We start from the raw sequence: 23,207 nt of genomic DNA, 5'->3' as shown, positions 1-23,207 counted from the left end.
GGCTAAGTGTGAGAATCATCCCTGAAGCGGAAGGCACAAAATTGTTCTAAGTCTGGAAAATCCACCTTCAAAGTCCCAAAGTGGCATCTCAACACAGACAGTGGTCAAAATTTGGCTATGTATGGGAATCTATTCAGGAATGGAAAACTTGAAAAATCATCCAAGTCTAGAAATTCACATCAATCCACCAATGTCATCTAGATCCGAAAATGGCCTGAAATTTCACTAAGTCTGAAAATGTGAAAGATCTTCCAAAATCCAGAATTTGCATTATGATACCTATGGACCTGAAACCACTCTCAAACATCCTGACAATATATATGAAATATAACTTAAAGTAAAACAGTTTTACTTAAATGTTATATTTCATATATATATCCTGACGAAGAGCTTGGAACTTGTGAAAAGCATCAAAATCCTCCATGCATGAAGAATTTTGCCCAAGGAAATGATTGGGCGCTAGATGAGGCAGGTCAGGAAATGTTTAGAAATTCATGAATCCTCCACAGTGGTGAAATTCTGCCCAACTATGGACTTGGGCGCTAAAAAGAAGGTCTCAAGGATTCACAAAAAAATTGTGAATTCCACCACTTAGTGAAAATTCCGCCCTACTCCAAGGGAGGGCGCCAAAGTGGAGTGCTCAAGGAGAATGGAGAAAGTTTAGAATTCCACGCCTAAAGGACATTAGCGCCCAAGGCATGAATAAGGCTCTGAAATGAGGTCCTTAAGGAATTCATAAAAAATGAAGAAATCCATTGCATAGTGATTATAGCAAAGGTATCCATGGAGAGTAGGAAAGAATAAATATCCTCCATCAAAGTCAAGATTCTATGCCAAGTCAAGAAGTTGAAAATTTTTCTAAGGCTTGGAAATGAAGAATTTCACCATGAAGAGTGAATTCCACGCCTAAGTTGGAAAACTGAAAAAAATTGTCCAAGGCATGAAAATCCAAGGGTCAAGGAGGAATGAATAGAAGCGGGAAATCTCCTCAGTGAAAATTTTGGAAAATCTATTTTTAGACACCAAATCTTATCAGAATCCGGAAAGTTTTGCAGATTTGGACTCGTGAGATAATTCTCTATCTCCAGGACCCAGGTCTTAAATTTTAGGAAAATTCCTAAAAAATAGGAAATATGACAAATTGGTCAAAAAGCTCCCTGCAAACATGATGAATTCAAAGACCACAAAAATTCCTTCCTCAAGGAAGAATTGCGCCCAAGAAGAAGAAATTCTAGGAAAGATGAAAATTTGGCGCTGTGTTGGAAATTCCTTCCTTCAAGACAAAATTCTAGGAAAGGTAAAAAATTGACTAAGTGTTTGAAATTTCTTCCTTCAGGACATAGTTCTTGGAAATCATGAAAATGGGCTAAGGCATGAAGAATTTCCTTCCTCGGGGTAAGGAACAAATTTCTTTCCAAAGGAGAATTTCCTTCACAACATGAATTCCATGCCGAGATGAATTAAAGGTGGAAAAACAATTTCTTGGCAAGGAAGGAATCAGGGATGAACTGAACAAGAAATTTCCCCTAAGAAATGTTTTTAAAAATCCATTCCCGGGCATCAAATCACATCCAAATTTCAAAAAAATTTACAGATTTAGATTCGCAGGAGAATTTCCTCTCCTGGACCGTGGAACCCTAATTTGGAAATTTTCCTAAAAAATAGGAAATGTGCAGAATTGATGAAAAACCTTCTCTGAGAAAGGAAAGTTGAAGAGACTTTAGGAAAATTCTTCCTGAATCGAATTTTCTCTCTCCAACAATTCCAGATGTGCAGGAGCGGATATACGATAGCGGGGTCCACTTGCATGGCAAGGATCAATTGAACACGTGGCAGTGGAGTGGCGCATTCATTACCAGAATATTTGACCAAATGGTGACCCGGTCATTTCATGTTGAATTTATGGCAGATTCTTTTTGCATGCAGCCGCTGCATGTGGAAATGATGGAGCATTTATGACATAATGGGGTGATTTTTGCATGGATGAATATTCAACGCATGTTGGGCGAAGTTGAAAGAGGTGGTGCATTTAATGCGCAATGGATGCTATTTTGGGTACTTTTGAATTAATTGTATATGTGCATGATGGGTTATTAATTGGATATTCCCACCTTGTTGCGCCTTTGGAGAATCTTCTTGGGTGAAACCCTAATTAGGGTTTGCATGGCCTGAGGCCTATATAAAGGGGTGACCCCCCTCATTTGTAAAGGGAGGAGAGATTATTGTCTAAGATTGTTGCATCAGGATTGTGAAGTAGCCAACTTAATGCATTGTTCAATTTTGATGGTGTATTCTTGTTCTACTTTGGCAATCTGCATGGTCTTGCTCTCTTCAATTAAATTAGATTTGCTTATATGTTGTTAGAAGAACTGGATTTGATGGGAGTGCTTGTTGCAAAATCTGAGCTCATACTTTTGGTGTGCAGCCGATTGTTGTACACCGTGCAAAGTTATCCTGAGCCCTTTTGATGTGTATATGCTTAACTTTGATCATCAGTAGAGATTGTTCGATCTGATGGTCCATATTGATGATCTAAAAAACCTTTACGCACCCTTTGAAGATTGCACCGCCTTCGTGTAGTTGTGCTCTGCTGGCAAAACGAAGCGTGGTTTGATTTTGCATGAGTGATCTCGTCTCCTGTTCTTAGGATTAATTTAGCTTTAACATAATCTTCTCTACCCTACTCCTATTTACTTTCCGCATATTTCGAAAAAAATCCAAAAGATCTAAAACTAGAGCTTTCATTGCAGATCATTTGTGTAGGAATCCATGAGTTTGCATATGTTTTCTCCAATTGAACACACGTAACGCCCCTTGGGTTATCAGCAAACCCATCAAACATCTGAGTCACGTCCACACACCAAAGGAACCTTGGAATTAGCCGTTTGAACTTTAAGCAATCCTAGCATACGGACTAATCTTGATCAAGAGAGGATAAGGTGACCATTGGTGACTTTATTCTGTGTTAAACGCAGTCATAAAAAACACGTCAACAAGCCGGAAGACCAAGATAACCAAATTTCTTTAGTCACAAAGTTTATGGTCTTTTTTAGATGAGAACCAACCAAACTTCACCTGTTTGTTTCAGATCCTTCAGCATAGGGACAAGATGGATCAATCTATGGGTTTGATTGGCATGCATGTTTCAAACAGTGTCTTGTTTCATCTTAATTCTTGTGACACTCCTCGAACTATGTGGCTCAAACTTCACTAGCTTTTTGCAGTATTAATGAGTTTCGTGCATTTCAACTTGGGTAAGATTTGACATCTTTAGCACCTGATTCCTTCTCCTCCATTAAGGACTTTCTAGAGAAATTCAAATCCACCAGATCACTTTTTTAGGGTTGTGACAAGGACATGAAGAGTGCATCTTTCTGATTTTGTCGAAGCTTCGAAGCCCCTTTCAAGCCTTTGCTTTCAGATTTTATTCCACTATGGATGCTTTAGGTACTACCTTCACTTGGAAGCATTTTGTGAGCACCTAACACAAGAACGACCCAAGTTGACACAACTTGATTTACTTTCTAGCTCCAAATCACAGGCTTTGGTTGCTCAGTCATCTACAAGAAAACAAAAGAAGCAAAAGATAGAGGGTCACAGTTTACTCATCCAATTGCAAAGTCTCATGCACAAGACTCAGATCCTTCCTCCTCTTCCAAGAGGTCTTCATCCAGGAAGAACAAGCCTAAATGTGCTTATTGTACCAAGACAAGACATGATCAACATCATTGGTATGCAAAGAAGATAGATGAGCTGATAGATCTCCTAAAGAATCATATTCAACCGCCTTCATCTAGTTCATCCTCTTCTACCACTTCAGGACCTGCACATTCTGGGTCATGTGGCAAAGACATGATGAAAGGCCATGCTCTCTTTGCATCAACACACCTTCAGTCCAACAAGTGGCTTCTTGATTCGGGAGCCTTTCATCATATGGCATCATCCATGGGTATGTTCTCTTCTTTCGAGCATAATTCTTTTCCACAAATTTTGATGGGTAATAACACTTACATGAGTGTTACTAGGAGTGGTTCTACTAAGGCTGATGGCAGCACATCCAATGATGTTCTTTGTTTCCCTTCATTATCTTCCAACTTTCTTTCTAGTGGGAAATAAACAGGTTCAATACCAAAGATTGTGAAGATCAATCTCTATCAAATAGATTAATCAAAGGATGAGATTCAAGGCTTCGATAGAAACAACATGAAAATCTGAAACTCATATGCAAATCTGAAAATTGAGTTGCCTTAATTGTGAAAAACCCATGATTAGATCGTTTAGCTTTATAATGCCAAAAAAAATCCTATTAACCATGCTTAATAAACCTCTCTTATGTGAGCTTATAACAGAAAATAAATAATGATTAACATCAGCATAAGATAGTAGCAATAAGGCATTAATCAACAACATGACATCTACACATAACACGGGATTTACGTCGAGAAATCCTTGCAAGAAAAAACTCCACCAAGAAGAGAGGATAAGCTTGTATTAACAACAATAAAAGTGCTTACAATACAATCACATCCACTCTCCTCTTTGCCTCCACTATAGCAGCACCTATGTACATGTGAACAACCTCCTTATGCCTCCCATTCGTCCTTCGTTCCTGCTAAGAATTCTACATTCAATTGTTCTCCATTCTGTTACACATAAAATCTACACCCAAAGGCTGAATTTATAGAATGGCAAGAGCTCCAAAACCACCAATAAAGGTTCCCAAAGAAGACTCTTCATTACTCAGGACCACAACCCTTGGAATGCCTCCATAGAACTCGAAAAGACATCAATTTAGCTTCCAATACCTTCCCTCCAACATGTACACATATACTTGCAAGATAAACATTACATTAAATGTACTAAATCACCGGAAACCAAGAGAAACATGTTGCCTCTTCCATACTCCCACTTGAACAAGCCCATCGGTCACTCTTTTTTCACTTTCTACAGTCATTAAATATCGTATTCTAGACATCCATAAGTGGGGAAAACTATTAAATATTTGTGTTCACAACCCATTTTTACTGTTGCTAGTGTAACCCATCAACCCTTATGAATGTATTACAAACAATGGTGAGAATTAAATATTACAAATTATTTTCCCAATACATCCTAAGTGCCTTAGGGCACTTTCCAAGGATGTTGGAACCATGTCATAGGATTTACAAGGTAGATGGCACCTTAATCCTAACACTTTAACCTGATTCAGTGCTCATTAGAGACCTACTTAGTAGAGAATTTATTGTTGTTGGCAGAGTTGATCATGCATCACAATTATATGAGTTCTCACAGTTTGCTCCCATTGAGGATGCAGTTTCATTGACTAGTCCTAACTCTCATGCATCTAGAGTGGATCATCTAAGGAGAGGTGTGGTCACTTGAACCTATGTGTGCTTCAATCAACCATCATGGTTTCTAAGACTTGTGTTGAGTATCCTCCTCCACCTCCTGCTTCTTTAGAGATTAGTTCATTTCAACAAGTTGATTGTTCCCGTAGTTTCTTCTTTGTGGGATGAATACTTGCTAGATATTGCAGGGTTTTTTGATAAATCACACACTCCATACATTGGGAACATTCTTGATCTTCACTTCCTCTTTGATGGCAGCTTGAGCATTTCTATCATGTCATCTTCATTAGTGCCTTTTGAGGTTGTTCATCAAGTATCTTCACAGTCATTTGGACTTGCTTCAATTGATTTGGCATATCATGATTTAAACATGTGGACATTTGAGCAGTCTTCCATGGCATACATCATGAGACTTCATTCCATCTCCTTTCATGGAGTTGCTTCTACCTTGGCCATTGGATTTGTTTCTTCCCGAGGGGAGAAATGTGGTTTGCCACTCTTGGATCTTCATCAGCATTTGTCCTTGAGTCTTCAACTTCGACATTGGAGCTTCTCTCTTTCTTTCTCTCCTATGGGGGAGCTATCGATTGTACTTATGTGTCTAATTCAATACTTGGGGGAACAACTTGAGTCCTTCATTCTTGTCACATGTACTCTTTTCTATTTCTTTTCTCTCTTTTGGAGAGGTGTTTTCTCCCATAGGGTTTTTCTCCTTCTCACTTTTTGTGAGAGTTGCATTGGTTTGTACATGGGTACCTAATTAGGCCTTTATTGTCGAGACCCATTCATGCTTGCATTTTGCATTCTTTATTAGATCTTTAGTTTATCTCTAAGTTAATCTTAAAAAGGGGTGTTGGAGTAATTAGGACATTATCTAATTAATTCTATAATTAGGTCCTTATTACTTCATTCACTTAAGCTAAATTTGGGTGTTTTTTCTTTTTATTGAATTAGGCTAATAATAGCTTAACTTGTCTCATTCATTATGATTGTGACACTTGGCACTAGCTGATTTAATCTTTATGTAGGATTTGCATCTAGGGTTTCTGTTGTCCTCATTTTTGTTTCCAAAAATGAAGGACCACTACGTTAAAATTTTTGTGAAAAAATGAAAAAATTTACTCTATGGCATGCTTCCCGAAGCAAAATTTTGACGAATCCTTGGATTGGCTTAATCATCAGTCTATTCTCAAACTATGTTTCGAATTTCGTCAAATTCTGGGTTCGTTTGCTATGCCTTTCCTTCAATTTCGGGTTTTAAAACCCCGACTGCAGGTGGAGAACTTTCTTCAAACTGCAAGTTTTAATGATATTCATTGTTTTGGGTTTTTGTAGGGGAATTTTTAGCTTATTACATGTGCATTTTTATTAAAAGATGTTACTTGTAATTTATTTTAAATTTTCCTTCCTTCCTTTGTTATTTTTAATTGTTTTTTGGTCATGTTTAGTTAAAATAGGGATTTTTTGGCCCAACTGCAAGTAAACTTGCAGTTTGGTAAAAAAACCCCTACTTTAATGGTTTTTACATGTAATAGGGATTTTAAATCCCCATTACATGTGTGCAAGTATTTCTAACTTGTTCTAGGGATTTTATTTCCCTTTTACAAGTTTTTAAAACTTGTAGTTTGCTCCAAAAAACCCGATTTTGGCTTGGCAAGTGAAAAAGTAAAAAATAAAACTTGTCATTTGGTTCAAAAAACCCGAATTTGCCTTGTAAGTGAAAAAATGAAAAATAAAACTTGCTATTTGGTTCAAAAAACCCGATTTTGGCCTAGTGAGTGAAAAAGTGAATTTTAGAACTTGTTATTTGATCTAAAAAAACCCGTTTTTCATTCCCTTATGCATTTTGAACTTGTCTTTTGCTCCAAAAAACCCGAAATGCAAGAAAAAAAACGATTTTTGACCATTTCAAGGCAAATTTTGTGGAAAGATTGTTGGAGGAAGGAGGCGTTTTTGCTTCTACCCTATTTTCATGCATTCATGGACATCTTTCATGCCAAATGAGGGTTCTATTGACTGGTTTTTTGCCCTAGATCAGCAAACGCGTTTTTATTTAATGCCACGTTTTGGGGGATTAGAACTTATTATAGCAGCAATCTCCTAAAGCGTTTTGCCCTCTCTCACCTAGGAGTGGAGTTTAGAAGGATTGTCGAGCTATTTAATGATGCCATTGGAGATTGAAATGGTGGCCACGTTTTTTTTACGTGACTCCCTTTGGCTACGTTTTGCAACATTTGTCATCATTCCTTCTTCTTCCTCCTTAGGCGTTTTGCTCTAATCCACTTGGATGTGCTCTTTCATTGGCATTTTGGTCCTCCAAGTTTGGGATTGCTGCTACATTTATCAGTTTGGGGCATTTTTGCAAAAAACGTGATAAGGGTTTGGCATTACGGATTGCTCCTTTTTACCGGTTTTGCTTCTTCATTCCAAGAATTGTTGCATTATTGGAGAAGCATTTTGCATTTTTAAGAAAGGTATGTTCTCTTTCCTTTCTTTCCTTCATTTTATTATTTTCTTGTTTTCTTAATTTTCGTTCTTAGTTGCATTTTTGGCATGTGTTGTTCTTCCCCCAAAAATTGGTTTTTGTGAAAGAAATCTTCCCCTTGGTATGCAATTTTTGAATTGCATTGTTCTTCCCAAAATTCCCTCTTTACTTGTATTCGGGATTTTTAATCTCGATCACAAGTTCATTGGAAATTCTTGTTCTTCCCCTACGGTTAAGGAATTTAACCATTTTTTGTTAAAATTCCAAGTTGAAAAGTGTGAAATACCCCTCCCTTGCAAATTCGGGTTTTAAAAACCGAATTACATGTCGAAGAGTTCTTCCCATTTTCATGAAAATGACTTTCCCGGATTTTCCCATTTCTATCCATTCATGTTCCCGATATCCGTACTTTCCATTTCCATCATTTCCTGCAAGTCAAAATCTCATTTTTCATCCATTTCTCCATTTTCGAATTTACAAGTGTACTTGTATTCGGGTTTTAAAACCCCAATTGCATGTATGTCCTTTCCAACTTGTATACTTGCGAAAATTCTCCCAAGATCCGAAATTGGTCAAAGTCAAGATTTTCCCATTTCTACATATTTCCCCTCTTCCTCTCACAAAATCGTGAAATTCAAGAATCAAAGTTTTACCCATTTGAAGAAGGAAGAATGATATTTGCAGCTGACTATGATGTTGCCTTAACTCTTTTAACTCTTCATCACAGCATTCCAAGTTCACAATCAATGTCAAATTTGCCGGCATCTCCAACTCCAAAGAAAATGAAATACAAATATGACAAATATCAGAATGAGGTTGCACCTTCCCAGGTTTTTTCTCCTTTGGATCGCATCAGGGACACGGAGATAGGGCACGTTGATATGGCAGAATTCATCAACAGGGTAGAAGATCCACAGGATAACAACTTGCAGTGGCTGTTGGACAGCCATATCCATCATGCATCTTCCTTCCCAGTGGCTGCCCTAGAACCTGAGTTCGTTCTTGCATGCGCCCATCATTTTGACAAGGAATCAAGAGTCGTCAAAAATGATGATGGTGAAGCTATAATTCGTCTTGATGCGGATACAATCGAGGTGGTCTTCAGAATACCTCCTGCACCTGTTTATATGGAAATCACCAAAGAAAGTGCAGCAGAGTATTATGTGAAAAGGGAAAAAGATTGCAAGCGACACATCAATAGGTGGATCCAAGAGCCACGTCCTTCCTTCTCAAGGTGGGCAAAGTTGTACCGTTGTGATTTCAAATGGGAGATAGGAGACACCATCACTCTTCTCAGCAGGAATGATGGGCCTTGAGCATTCCAATGTCTTTGAGCCATGGATGTATCAATTCATTATGTTCATACAGCAGTCACATCACATTTCATGGGGGGAAGTCATCAGTGATGCCTTGTGCGAACAACTTGCAGCAGTTCCTACCACCATGACCTTCTTCATGAATTCTTATTTGGTATATTTAGCAGCATCACTTAGACACTTTCCAGGTCTTTCTACCAAGGGTGATCGCTCGCTTATACCAGTTTGGGAATATTATGACCAATTGCCATTGAAACCCAACAAACTGCATTTTAGAAGGGTCCAAGATGCATTCTTCGGATATTTCATGTGTCAGTTTGACATGGATCTCAAGAACAAAAGAATATCAGATGAGGCATGGGTCAAGGTGTCTGAGTGTGGGTGTTTGTTCCTGCAATTTCCCACCTTCACCTATATGAGGATTGGATGCTATGATGGTCAGCCATACATGCTTCCAAGATACCCAACCGATAAGATAATTCTTATGGAGTTGGGAAGACAGATCATGGCTGTTCATACTTTTCAGTCTGCTAGACACAAGGTTGGAATGGGGATCTCTACCACAAACCCATTGAAAATTGGTCGATACTCCCTTGTCACATCTATGAAGGCTAAGACCATGGAGGCTGAATTGCAGGAAATCAAGCTTAAAAGGTTCAAACCTAGAGCTGATTTTGATTATAGAGGTATGAAGGAGAAGATCAAGAAATCCTTTGTGCATGTTCATCGCATTGAAGACATTTGGGTAGATCTCCGCACCGAAGCCGAAGTTCTGAAGATGGATTACTGCAGGCTCACTATTGAGCAAATTGTTAACTTGAACTCGGCGGATATCCCACTAGAGATGATCGATGACGGGCATATACTTGATCCTGAATACACTTCATGGAGGGTTGAGGAAGCTCCACTTCCTTTGATCCAATGGTCACACAAGGAGTGCATCTCCATCCTTGACAGATTTCAACCTATTTTGGCCAACACCAATGCATGGCTGAAAAGTAATGCTGTTAGACTTATCAAAATCAAGGTTGGTAAAGAAGATGATTCTACAGGGCCTCTTGGATGGAAATCTGAGATTCAGATTGACAACAAGGAGGGTGCTTCATCTTCAGGCACAAGGATCAAGTTACGAGTCAGTCGTGCAGTAGTGCTCCCTCCTGAGGAGACGACTATTCGTGGGAAGGAAAAATCACGATTCCATGTTCAGGTGATTGATTTGGATAATCCAAAAGGGGGGCAGCAATCTGATGACACTCCTAAGTCTCCAGTTTCAGACTCGCCTAATGAGGCCATTCCTCCAATTTCCATTGAGACGCCTCTTTCTCCTCCTGATTTGCTCGTGGATGAGTCTCCTCAGAATGCAGTTCCCATTTCAGCATACAAGCCTTCTCCTGATCGACAACAAGAAAGTGTGTTGAAAGTTCCTGAAGATAATCCCACTTGCATTCAGTTATCAGAAATTGATACTTCCACTTCTGGTTTTGAAGAATTCATGAGGCAATCTTCATGCCCATTGGTAACTGAGCAAACCGTGGTCGCTGTCCAAACAGATATTCCTCCCAAACTGACCACAGTGATTCAAACAGAGACTGCTTCTCCTTTGCCTACGGCTGCTACTGGAAGTGAGTTGATGACTTTGCCTCCATGGCTTAGCTCTTTCACCCCGAAAAGGAAGAAGCAAGAGATCTCACCTGATGCCTTTGACTACCAGCAACTCAAACAGTCCAAATCCAAAGTTGCTAAGAAGGCCAAGACTATCTCTAGGGTAACTGTTGATAGCAACAAGATGAAAGTAGCTGAAATTGTGGAACCTGTTGCAGATAAGCCACTTGATGAAATGTCAGCTGCTGATTATAAGGTTACAAGGATAGAATTGGGCAAGCAAACGCATGAGGTCATTAAACATGATGCTCAGTTTTCTGTTGCTTCATTAGTGCAAAGGTGTGATGATCTTCTTGCGAAGAAAGACAAGCTAGAAGAGGAAAACCGACAGCTTATGGCAGCCATTCATAAAATCACAAAACCTGTTGCTGAAGGGAGTAACTCCATAGGTTCTTCTGGTTCCCAAGAATCGATTTGTGGAGTGGAAAGGGCTGCTCAGAAAGTACAAGCACTGGATTCCTGGGTTGATCAGCTTCATGATCAATGTGTACAAGTAATGAAAGACATTTTTCAAATAATGTCTAGGTTGGAAACCATTGAGGAGAAACTGGATCAGACTTCTAACACTTTCAAAAAGAATCTGGAAAGTGTTGAGAAAAGTCTGACAATCTGGCGTACCATGCCCCAACAACAGCTGAGTATTTTGCAAGAGCATGCCATCATCTCTTCCAGGGTCATGTTCTTGGAATTTGAAGAACTCAAGGAAAACAAGACCCTTGTTCTTAAATCCCTCATTGAGGAGATCGGTGATGCAAGGAGATTCCGGGGTGAAGTTTACCGAGATATTGTCTCACATTGTGAAAGGGCCTCTTGCAACATAGTAAGTCAAGATGGAGAGTTGATTCCAGAAGAAGAAGTTCTTGCTGATTTACAGATGAGGATTCATAATGAATGGAGGAGCGAACAATTCTCGACAGCTTCAATTCAAGCATTGATGAAACACCAAGCCTTTCTGCATGAAATCCGGTCTATCCTGGATAAAAACAATTATGCGCTCCTCTGCTGTCACGACACTATTGTGAAGACTATGGTTGTTGCCAAGAACACCCATGAACCGAATCCTGAGAAACTACAAGCGAGCATCCGGAAATTTCAAGGATTTGTGTCTTCACAAAATTCAACTTAAGTGTTTTTCCCTTTTTTGTAATTTTTAGTTGTAATTTAGTTTTGACAAGTTGCATGTAAAAGTTTTTTTTGTAAAATGCAAGTTACACATTACTTGCGCTTTTGTAATTACATGTAAATCAACTACAAGTTGTGTCCGATTAGGACTGTAGTTGGAATAAGTCTAAGTTAGTTGGAGTAACTCTTAGTTAGTTAATGAAGTCTCAGTTATTTATTGAATGAGTCTTGGTGGTTGAGAGAATCTCTCAAGTTAGTTAGGATCCTCCCACCTTTTTCTCAAGGCTCCTCTTCTATAAATACTTGAGGAGTCCATTGTAATTATCATCTTTTGGGAAAGCAAGCAAAAACTCTGCCAAATTTACAGCAAGAAGTCTTTGAGCTTATGTATGTGGATTGAAAGTTTTTGAAGAATAATAAAGAAGGATTACTCAAGTTTTGAGTCTTTGAGCTACATGTTTGAGTTTGAATCTTTTATTTCTTCTATGCCAAGTGTTTCTAAAGGAGCTTAGTCCAATCTGATTTGAAGTCTTTGAGCTGCAAGTAGAGAAGATTAATTAAAATAGGAAACTCTCTTGAAGGAGCAGCAAGTCTTTGAGCTTGTGTCTATTCTTGAGGAAAAATTACTGTTTGCTAAGAAATAGCAGCAAGTCTTTGAGCTTGCATTAGTTCTTGTCTTTGTGTTGAAAGAATAGATTATTCCAGTCTTTGAGTTGTTATCTTTTATTCGTTGTAAAATTTAGTATAGCAAAGGGTAGATAGGACTTCCAATAGTCAAGTCTTTGAGCTTGATATTGCTGTCCCGTCCCGAAGGAAGTGACGGAAGTCTTTGCGCTTTCAGGAAACTTCATTTCCTTTGTCTTATTTCACTTGAAAGTAGTTACTGCTGTTATTCAATCGCTATCCTTTTCTGTGAAGAGAAAAGGATATTGTCTTTCTTGAAAAAAGAAGAAAGATTTCTGTCCCATCCTATTTTATTTTCCAAGTTGTAGTTAGATAGGGGGAGCCTTCCCTTAATTAGGAGAGTTTTTACTCGTGTGCTGTGGTTGAAACCACAATTTTGTATATTTCCCCAAGTGTACAAAATTTTCAACCAATAGTTTCATTCATCCTTTTTATAAGGATTCATTCATTCATTGTAATTATAATCTTGTGTGCATCAATAAACAATTTCCAAGTTGTTGAACAAATTATTCTTTGTTTGATCTCCATTTGTGACAAGTGTTGTGCTTCCAGATGATTCATGGGCTTGCAGGTATGAACAAATAACTCCAACAATAACTCCCTCTTATAATTCCCTTATGCATCATAGATGCTCTTACATTACCAATGTGAGAGTCCCAACTTTTGGTGACCATCACTTTTGATCTAAGAAGACAAGTGAGTGCTTTTGATCAAAGAGGTCCCATGTTTCCATAAGCAGGTTGTTTTGGTTAAGTTTTACTTCAACATTTGTTGGGGGCCAAAATTGACCTCTAGAGCCCCCAAAATTTACTCTGTGTTCCAAAGCCGAAAATTGATTTTTTAACTCCTTTTTGTTCTCAATGTTAGAATGCAAATCTGAAACACCTTTCCTAACACATTGGAATAAGGAGATTGTCAAAATTTCCACTCACTAGAGCAACAAGTTCATCTCATATAAATTATTCAAAAAGCTCGGAAAAGCACAAGTTATTCAGAATTAGAAAACTCAGAGGTAAAGAGGCAGACTCGAGAGCATAAACCTCTTTTCTTGTCTAGTAGATTGGCCACTGAGATCCACAGATGCAAGTCTGAAATGTTGAAACTTGATGGTAGGGTTTCCATCAGGGGCATTTGTCTTCTGAGAGGAGTTGGGACAAGTTTTCCCAACAGGACAATCTGTAGAAACAGATTCTCCATGGAAGTAGTCAAAGAAGACTCGAAAAGAGACCCTTCAAGTGAAGATGTGAGGTAAGATGAAAAAAATGTGTCTAAGAGATCATGAGAGCTACTAGAGAGAACTGAAAATCATAGAACAGAGTAGCACAAGAGAATAGTCTTAATAAACATGTAAGATCAATTTCAAACAAAGCACTTTAAGGAGCTGTTGCTGAAAATAGTTCATTTCATGCAAATGTGAGCAAGCATTAAATGATTTCCAATTTTTGTAGGCAATCATGACGATACACCAAATGAATTATAAGACAACAAACAAAGCAAGTGAAATATGTAACATGTCAGTACACCAATAATTAAAATTGGAATGATTACTAATTTGCCAATAAAAAAGTAGAAAAGAATTCATACCTTTGACTTTCTTGACACTTGTTTGTTTCACTTCAGAATCAGAATTAAAAGGTGCTTCAGTAGTAGTGTTTTCATCAGAAGATGCCTGTGGTTTTCGTCCACAATGCTTAATGCATGTCTCATGATGAAGAAAGTTGTGTCGCTGGAGTTTATGTTTCATTATACCTCTGGATAGAATGGGCCATGCCTGCAATCTGCAAAAAAAAAAAACAGTGATGATGTGGAATAAGGATAAGTCATTTCATCTTCTGGTGATTGTATAACAATATTGTGTTCTATTTTTAGCTTCCACGGTAAAATATGTATGTCCTAGTTCCATTTCCCCACCATCATCAACCACTATGTGCAAAGACAGGAGGGATGAGACATCAGCATTCACTGCAAAGATATGTGACTATCCTAATCTGTAAAAAAACAAATATGTTGTTTGCCTCCAGTGTACAGCACTAATACAAGCCAATCATAGTCATACTGAAGAGTACACAACTACCCTTTATATATATACATACACTCAGTCCACAAATACATATGTATGTATATAATAACTAACAGTACAACATATACATACACTCACACTACACAAGTACTAGGGTATTTGTGTACTCTGAGTATGACTACGATTGGCTTGTATTAGCACTGTACACTAAAGAAAACAGCATATTTATTTGTTTATAAAATAGGACAGCCACATTTTCTTCGATCTCTGCTGTGAAAACTATTGTAATTATTTGTTTATATAAATATTCACTCTTACTCAAAAACGAAAAAAAATTATTAGCATTCTGAAAAGTTAGTCCTCGTTATCTAAAAACCAACTACAAAGCATAAGATCAGAGTCTCTACACAAAGCCTATTTCACAATGCAAGAAATATAGATTATGGAAGAGATTGTTTTACCTCAACGGCATGCATTCCTTAGTTTGTTGATTCAAAGAAGTAAATGAATAAAAGGTCTGGCTTCTGAATATGGTTGCCATGTATGTTGAGTCTTGGGCACAAACATATAAGACTTCAGAAGTTATCTGAAAGAAATTAGACACTTTCAAATAAATAGTGGGATTGAAAACATGAAAAATAATGGTATTTCCATTGATTCATTATATAGATAGGCAAAAAAAAGAACCAAGACAATTTTATTTGATATATAATTGCATTATCATTTGTTGCATTAAACAAAAAATTTCACATCACATATATAAAGGAAACTGATTTCAAACAAAAGGTAAGCTGAGACGAGTTATTAAAAATTTGAAACAAAAGAAACAAAAGGTCTCCTTTAGAACTATATGTCACCATAAAGGATACGTCATCTAAAAATTATGTATTTATTTAGACTCTCTCTTCAGCATACATTAGCTGAAATGAAATGCACAAAAAGATATAATGTGTAGGAGATGAAAAGATGAGTCAAGGGTCCTGTTGTGACGTTTTCACACATCGCCCCATTGCAAATGGGGACCCATGTTTTTTTTGCTCGTTTTGTTCGTTTTCGCTTTGCTTTTTTAGGGTTTTGTTAGTTTGTTAGTTGTCTGGATTTAGGGTCAAGCCTTAGGGTTTTAATTACCGTCTTTTCGGACCAAAATCCAGTCAGTTTTGGGAGCTTTTTGATTTTCCTTTTCTAGAATGCAAATTTTGAATGCAATGAATTCGCCAGAATGGTCTAATTTTCAATTGGAATGTTGATGCAGAGCTTAAATTTGACTAAGTGTTGAAGATGAAATGTGAATTTTTGTCCAATTGAATATTTTTGACCAAATTTTGACTTTTTTGATTTTTGATCCTAGGCGTCTCAAATGATTTGTTTTCGCCTTGTGAAGTGTTAAAATGTGTAAAATCATGTTATTTTGGCCTGTAGGAGCAAAATCGCTCCTGTCCCTCAGTGAAGGACGGGAGCTCGTTTTCAAATATTTTACTATTCCTGCAGGGTCAAGATGAATTACGAATTGGAAGTGATGGAGAAAGGCGAGATCTTTCCATTGAATATAAATTGAAGATTTTCATGAGCGCAGAAATGCCTCCAGGAGCAAAATCGCTCCTGTCCCTCAGTGAAGGACCGGAGCTACAAATCCAATTTTGCTTTGTCCTTGCAAGATTTTAACGTCTTGACGATGTGAAAAGGTCTAAAGAGGTGCATTTTATCAAATGAATATAACTTGAAGCGCTGTCGGGGAGATCACAGGATAGCATGTCCGGCTTGAGTAAGGTCCTGATCCTGAAATTTGGCTAAGTCTGGAATGTCCTGATCCTGAATTTGACTAAGTCTGGAAACTGAAAAAACCTCCAAAAACTAGATTTTGCAATATAATTCCTGGAGGTCTGAAACCACTCTCAAACATCCTGAAAGTATATATGGAATATAACTTAAAGTATAAGAAAGAAGAAACATAGAAGGAAATGTCACTTATACTTAAATGTTATATTCCATTAAAATTGTCCTGGTCGAGAGTGCGAAAAGTCAAATTTCGCTCGTGTCCCTCACCAAGGGTCCAGAGCGAAAATTCTTAGTTGAGCCATTCCTGACCTTGTTTGGACGAATCGAGACATCAAAGGCATGGTGAAGGACGAAATGAGCATGATAGAACATCCAGACTTGATCAAAAACAATGAAATGATGAAGTTCTTGCCTAGAGGGTCAATTCCGCTCCTGTCCCTCACTGAAGGACCAGAGCGATATTTCCATTAAGGCATCGATTTCAAAAGACAAGCAAGTGTTAAGCTACCAAGAGGATCGAAAGGACGTCATTACACGCATTGAAGATAATTGCAAGTTGATAAAAACAAGAACAAGCTCACAATGTTGAACTTCGCTCCTGTCCCTCAGGAAGGGACCAGAGCGATATTGAGTGTATTGATCAATTCATGCAAAATTACGTTGAGTCAAAGTTTTTTCAAGGTCACACGAGGTTCAAGACATCTTTTTAAAGTGATATTCAAGGGTTTTTAACGTCCAAATGTTATTAATCAAGCTAAGGAGTCTATATCGCTCCTGTCCTTTGGACAAGGACCAAGGCGATTATTGCAAAAACACTCATACTCCTTCAAAGGCAAGTCAAGGCGAGGATGGACGAGGTAAAAAGACATTATTTCGAAGACGATAAATGATGAACCATGGTCAAATGTTACCAACTTGAGCTCAAAACGGAGAAAAGACATGGATCGCTCCTGTCCCTTTCCAAGGGACAAGGGTGATGATCCTTATAACATCCAAACACCTCATGAAAGCAAGTGGGACGTGCGTGGAATGGACAAGCAATGATATTATTCGCCTTACAATGGAAGTTCGAAGGTCAAAGATACAAGATGAACGTGAAGACATGGAGATCGCTCCTGTCCCTCTCCAAGGGACAAGGGCGATGTTAGGCAAAACACATGATATTCTTTGAAAATCACGTTAAGACAAAGACGCACAAGGTTTTAAATGGCATTTGGAAGATGATACAAGGAAAGGATCGTATCAAAATGGAGAATTTCAAGCGAAAACCTTAGGATCGCTCCTGTCCCTCTCCAAGGGACCAGGGCGATAATGGTCATGAGATGCACTTGTTCGCACAAGAAAGAAATTCAAGCTTGAAGGACCCAACAAACATCGCAAAATCAACGTGGAGATGAGGACCTTGGACGTAAAAATTGCAAGAGTCATGACAAAGTTGATGGATCGCTCCTGTCCCTCAGTCAGGGACCAGGGCGATGAGGTACGTATCTTCCCACTTTTTCATTTTTGGGCGCTAAACAAACATTTTTGAATTTATTTAAATGCTAAAATTTGATAAGTTTTGAAAATTCAATTAAATGGCATTTAAATATTGCGCTTGATATTAATTAAATTATTTTGCCTTGTAAAAAATCGAATTTGTTAATTTAAATGACAAAGGCATTTAATTAATTATTTATTAATTAATAGAAAATCAAAAGGAGCGCTTGGTATTTTATTGGTTTATAAAAGTCGGCCTTGTTATTTATTAAAAAATCGTTTAATTTGCTTTATTTTCACAAAGTCGGCCTTAAGGTAAGTATGAGGTGAGCGCTATAAAGGGAGGGTGAAAGATCTTCATTTTCACATCACCATTTTATCATTCAAATGCGATCAAAGGGAGAAGTGCGAGTGTGTTTGAAGGAGCGAATTTTATTTCAAAGCAAGGTGGTGCGAACTTGAAGTTTCCATTTGAGCGAAGTTGCCTAGGACGTCAAAGACATATCAAAGATGGCGAAATTGCTAACTTGAAGAGGAAATCACGTCTAAGACTTGAAGGGTGGCGAAGTTGATAAGAGGAACGTTCTTTTGAAGATCACATCAAGACTATCGAATTTCAAATTTTGCCTAGGCGAATTCCTTCATTTTGCATTTTAGAGTTAAGCTCTCAAAGAGGTATGACGATATGGATTTATTGTTTTGATTTTGAACGTTGATCGTCATTTCCTTAATTTTGAATTTTGGAATTTTGTTTTGCCTTAGCTCAGTCATTTTTAGGAAATGATTAATAAAGGACTTATCATTAAGTTTCCTAAAAATTTGCTCTCTAATTTATATTGCAAAATCATGTTACTAATTTTGAAATGTTGTGTAGGCCTCAAATGGAGATCTCATCAAGGAAAATCAAGCCGGATCAAGGACGGTCTTCGCCAGAACGATCAAGCCAGGACATGGGCGACCCCTTTCAATCCAGCGTTCCAAGGCGAGGTACATCGTCATCCTGCACATCAAGGACAAAAGGAGTTAGGACAAGAGTTAATTAAAGATAGCCTCTCAACGACATCAAATTGAATATCTAGCAAGCTACAAGTGTCAGATGAGGTGGCATCCTAGTCATCACTCCTCCAGTCAGTGAGGTCCATCTCAGCATGTCCAGATTCGATGTACTTAACTCATGGAAGGTGGCACAAACTCCGATGTACCTACCCCGGCTATCCATTGGTCGATTTTTCTAGAAGGGACATGTGTCCAAGCAATACAATTTTATCATTGGTCAAGCATTAAATGTTATGTAATGGTTGTAACAAACCCTAATTAGGGTTTTCATTGTAAAATCTTGGCCATTGATCTTGAATTGATCTAAGCCATCAAATTGTATTGTGGGCACTATATAAGCCCAGGCATTTCATTTTGTAAAGGGTTAATTTTTAGATGATTAGAGAGAGTTGTAAATAGTTGGAAAAGTTAGAATATAGTTGATAGAATAGTAATTAGAGTAGAATAGGAGGACAAGGCAAGAAATTGTTGCCATTGATTGTAAACAAACTCCATTTTCATTGAAGTAATGGTGAAATATGTCGTTTTCTTGCAATTTGCATGGTTTCTTGTTGAAGTCTTCAATCTTAGATGGTAGATAATTAGATGAATGGAGGAAATGTGCTTGATTGATGGTGAAATTCGTATATCCATACTACTAGCAGTTTGTTGATTGCAGACTTGCCTTGCGTAGTCAACTGGAATCGTTCAGCCTAAGCTCAATTTCGATTTGTCGCCTCTTCATTGATATGCATCAACTTGGATGGTATCTATGCCTGCGGTGATGATTTGAACATCATAAAGCTTCCCATAGAAGATCGCACTAGTCTTGTGTAGATGTTCCATTGATGTCAAAACAAGACCTAGTTAGAGTTTCATCAAAAATCAATCATTGCTCCTACATTCTTAGTATTAGGATTAGATCCTCTCTTCGCCCTTCCTTTTTCATTTTTTCAAATCCAAGTTAGTCAGAGCCTGTGTTCCAGCAAAGCAGATCGGAAGTTCAATGTAAGTCCCCTTGTGATTCCAGCAAATCACATCATACCACTGGAGCTTATCCACATGTAGAGACCCTACCAAAAGGAACCTTGAAGTCATCCTAACTGATCCTTCATGCGAATCTTCAGCAGTTAGCGACTTTATTCAAGAGAGGATAAGATACCCTTAGGTATTTTATTCTGTGTATGATGGTGTACAAAATACACGTCAACAGGTCCCCATATCCATTCAAGGATTAAGAGACTCAAAATCAAATAGAAATAGAATTTTTTCTTCTTTTCTAAGGATCAATAAGGAGCAATTGTGAAGAATACCTAGAGTACCCGTGTGCTCTCCCTGACCCACCCCACCTGTCCCCCTACCTAGTTTTGTTATATTGAACCTTGATGGGGCTTCTTGGGGCAATCCAAGGTGTGTAGATATGGCTGTCATTATTTGCAAGTAGGATGGCAGCTTTATTCAAGGAGTATCTCTATTTCTAGGTCACCACAATAATATCAGAAGAAATGGGGAGTGGTTGCAAGGATGGTGCTTGAATCCTCTATGTGTGTGTAGCAGCTAGTAGTTGAAGGGGATTCCCTCATAGTGGTCAATGTGCCAGAAAATATGCTCATGTCTAATTGGTAGCTTAGGAGGTTTCTGAAGGAGGCACTTTCTCTAAGCCAACAGTTGAAACAAGTTACTTTTAGCCATTACCATATAGCTTCAAATGCGGCAACAGATTATCTAGCTAATTGTGTGGTTGACCAAGTGCCTTTCATAGCATTGTAAAATGGCATCCCTCTTCATGGGTGCTAGAATGAGTAAAAGTAAATTCCAAACTATCAACTTAGAGAAAGTGCCTCCTTCAAAATTTCCAAGCTGCCAACGAGGACATGATCTTTTTTAACACATTGGCCATGACAAGGGAATCTCCTTCGACTGTTCATTACTACACTCATGGAAGTGGTTTTCCTCCCTTAAACCTCAAACCAACAGGTGGTAATAATTACAAGAATAATTATTGTGGGTGTTTTTATTTTCTATCCATTTAGTATGAGGTGAGCATCCTTGCATAAAGAGCAAATGTGTGGGAGTTACATTTTTACCATTGGCTATGGTGGTACTTGGTGATCAAAATGTGGTTGTGCTGGATTTTTATAGTGGTTTTTAGTTGTTAGCTATGTGTTCTATGTGTGGACAAGATGTTAGCTATTTGCAATGATGACCCATACGAGGTTATCATTCAAGACTTGAGATACCTACAAGCGAGGTAGAGTTTCAAATAACTGCTTGAATTCAATCTTTACCTGTCACAACATGGATGCTCTATGGCTCCTGAAATATGTGCTGGGAGAAAAAATTTGGGTGTCTTTCGCACTTCATGCTCTAATGCCTCCAACTAAAAGGGTTTTCTTTCAAAGCTAGCATATATTGTCCCTAATGCAGCCTATCAATTATGACTTCTTCACCACCTCTTACAACTCCAATTTTGTGCTAAGGAGGCATTAAATTCTAGGGAGGAGGCAACAATGAAGGAGGATGCAAGGACTCCACCAAGGGACAACAATTTGAAACAAAGGAAGGTTACTAAATCTAGTACTCTTGTTGAAAGAATTGAAGCTGGCTCAATGAGAATAGTTGATTCTTAAGGCCTAATGTGAACACTTTAGAAAGGTGATGAACAACCTCGTGGTGATCATAAAATGGGTAGCTTGAGGTATCTTGTGAATATGCAATCCCCACACTCTTTGTAGGCGAATTGTTTCGAGTGCAGAGGAGGAAAGAGATCTTCAACATTAATTTTGTGTCCCTTAATGCCTCAGCATTAGGTCCATCATTTGTAGTAGGAGAGTGGTCAAATGCAATGGAGGTGGGACATTTGGTAGGATGGAATGTAACTAAGAATGAAAAGGCCTGGGTCATTGGGCTGTCACTTTTTTCAAGTGTTAGATGCTGGTAATTTTTCTATTGTTAAATGTTTGTTTTGGTTGGGCTAGCTTTGGAGATGAGTGCTGCATTTTTTTTAAGCACCATGATCTTAGATTTTTGTTGGGATGTGGTGTTAGTGTTAGTGTTCCCACTATTTTTTTTGGCTTGGGATCTTTATTGTTGACCAATATGTTATTTCATATTTTGTATTATTTTATATATGTTCTATTCTAGCACGACGGTTCCAATAGACCCCCCAATATTTAATCTAAAAGAAAAAGAGAAGGGTGAGCCAAGGAGAGACAAAGATATAAAGTTGATGCTAAAGTAGATATGTTGAGCTTATTTCATGTGTTTGAAAAACAAGAAAGAAATATATTGATGTCCTTGAACAATCAAAAGTAGATAAATGGAACTTGAAAGTGCAGTAATGTTCCCTTTTCTAAATGCCCTAGTTATTGCCCTAAAATCACAAATTCCTTTCAAATAAGAAATGTAAGATGGTTAGAGGTATAACTTTACCAATTAGATCTTGATTGAGACTCCTCAATCATGTTCGATATAAGAACAATCTTTCCTACTAGGGTTAGGAACATTATCTTAATCATCATTGTAGTTTACATAATGTGCACATGGATTCCCTTTAGGCTTAACCCAATGACCCATCCATGCTATGAAGCCCACGAGAGATCATTCAAGGTGCCTAGAGCCTATCCATCATGTTCAGGGGCATGGAAGTACATCCGTCATTCGGCCTTCTAACTTAACTCAAATGGACCACCCAACTACTTGCTTTCCGTATATGCCCACCTCTCCCCTCCATAGTGGAATGGCAGATTGGATGAAGCTTTAAAGGAATCTTCATCATCATTATATATATATATATATAGAGAGAGAGAGAGAGAGAGTAATGATCACGATATATAAATATATATTAACAATAATATGTTAATTACATCCATTTCTATATGGATGACAAAATAGCAAATTAGTAAGATCAAGATCCATGCATTATGCATCAAACCAAAACACTCATATAATGCACAGGCACTGTATGCTGAATATCATTTATTTATTCATATTTGTACTTGATCTCCTTTTTCTTCCTGCTCTCTACTCAAATGCAGATCCATCCTATATAGACTTCAAGAAGAGGCATAGGGTTACATCATTTGGCTAAGGACATCTCTCTTCATAAAGAAATGCCTCTTCCAACTAACCATTGTCCTTTCACAAAACGTGACTACCTAAATGTAATTACTGCTTTTTATGGTTCAAGATAATTGACAGTTTGGACTTGATTGATTGATATATAAGATTATATGTCATTCATTCATATTTCCTACCAATTACTTGCTAACTCCCATAGT

General features: G+C 37.9%; 1 protein-coding gene across 1 annotated transcript in view; it reads right to left on the bottom strand.

Annotated features, from left to right (window-relative positions):
• The window catches only part of LOC131864460 (uncharacterized), a 119,206-nt gene that overhangs the window by 29,844 nt on the left and 66,155 nt on the right, over nucleotides 1-23,207 (bottom strand). Inside the window, exons 4-5 of the mRNA XM_059215231.1 lie at nucleotides 15,099-15,223; nucleotides 14,202-14,395 (exon numbers count right to left, since the gene is read on the bottom strand). Of these exons, the coding sequence (XP_059071214.1) occupies nucleotides 14,202-14,395; nucleotides 15,099-15,178 (274 nt within the window). The 5' untranslated portion in view covers nucleotides 15,179-15,223. The remainder of the gene's footprint in view (nucleotides 1-14,201; nucleotides 14,396-15,098; nucleotides 15,224-23,207) is intronic.

Source organism: Cryptomeria japonica, unplaced genomic scaffold, assembly GCF_030272615.1.
Source record: "Cryptomeria japonica unplaced genomic scaffold, Sugi_1.0 HiC_scaffold_86, whole genome shotgun sequence".
Lineage (NCBI taxonomy): Eukaryota > Viridiplantae > Streptophyta > Pinopsida > Cupressales > Cupressaceae > Cryptomeria > Cryptomeria japonica.
The sequence above is the reverse complement of the archived record's forward strand: the minus strand, read 5'-3'. Positions and strand labels throughout refer to the sequence as shown.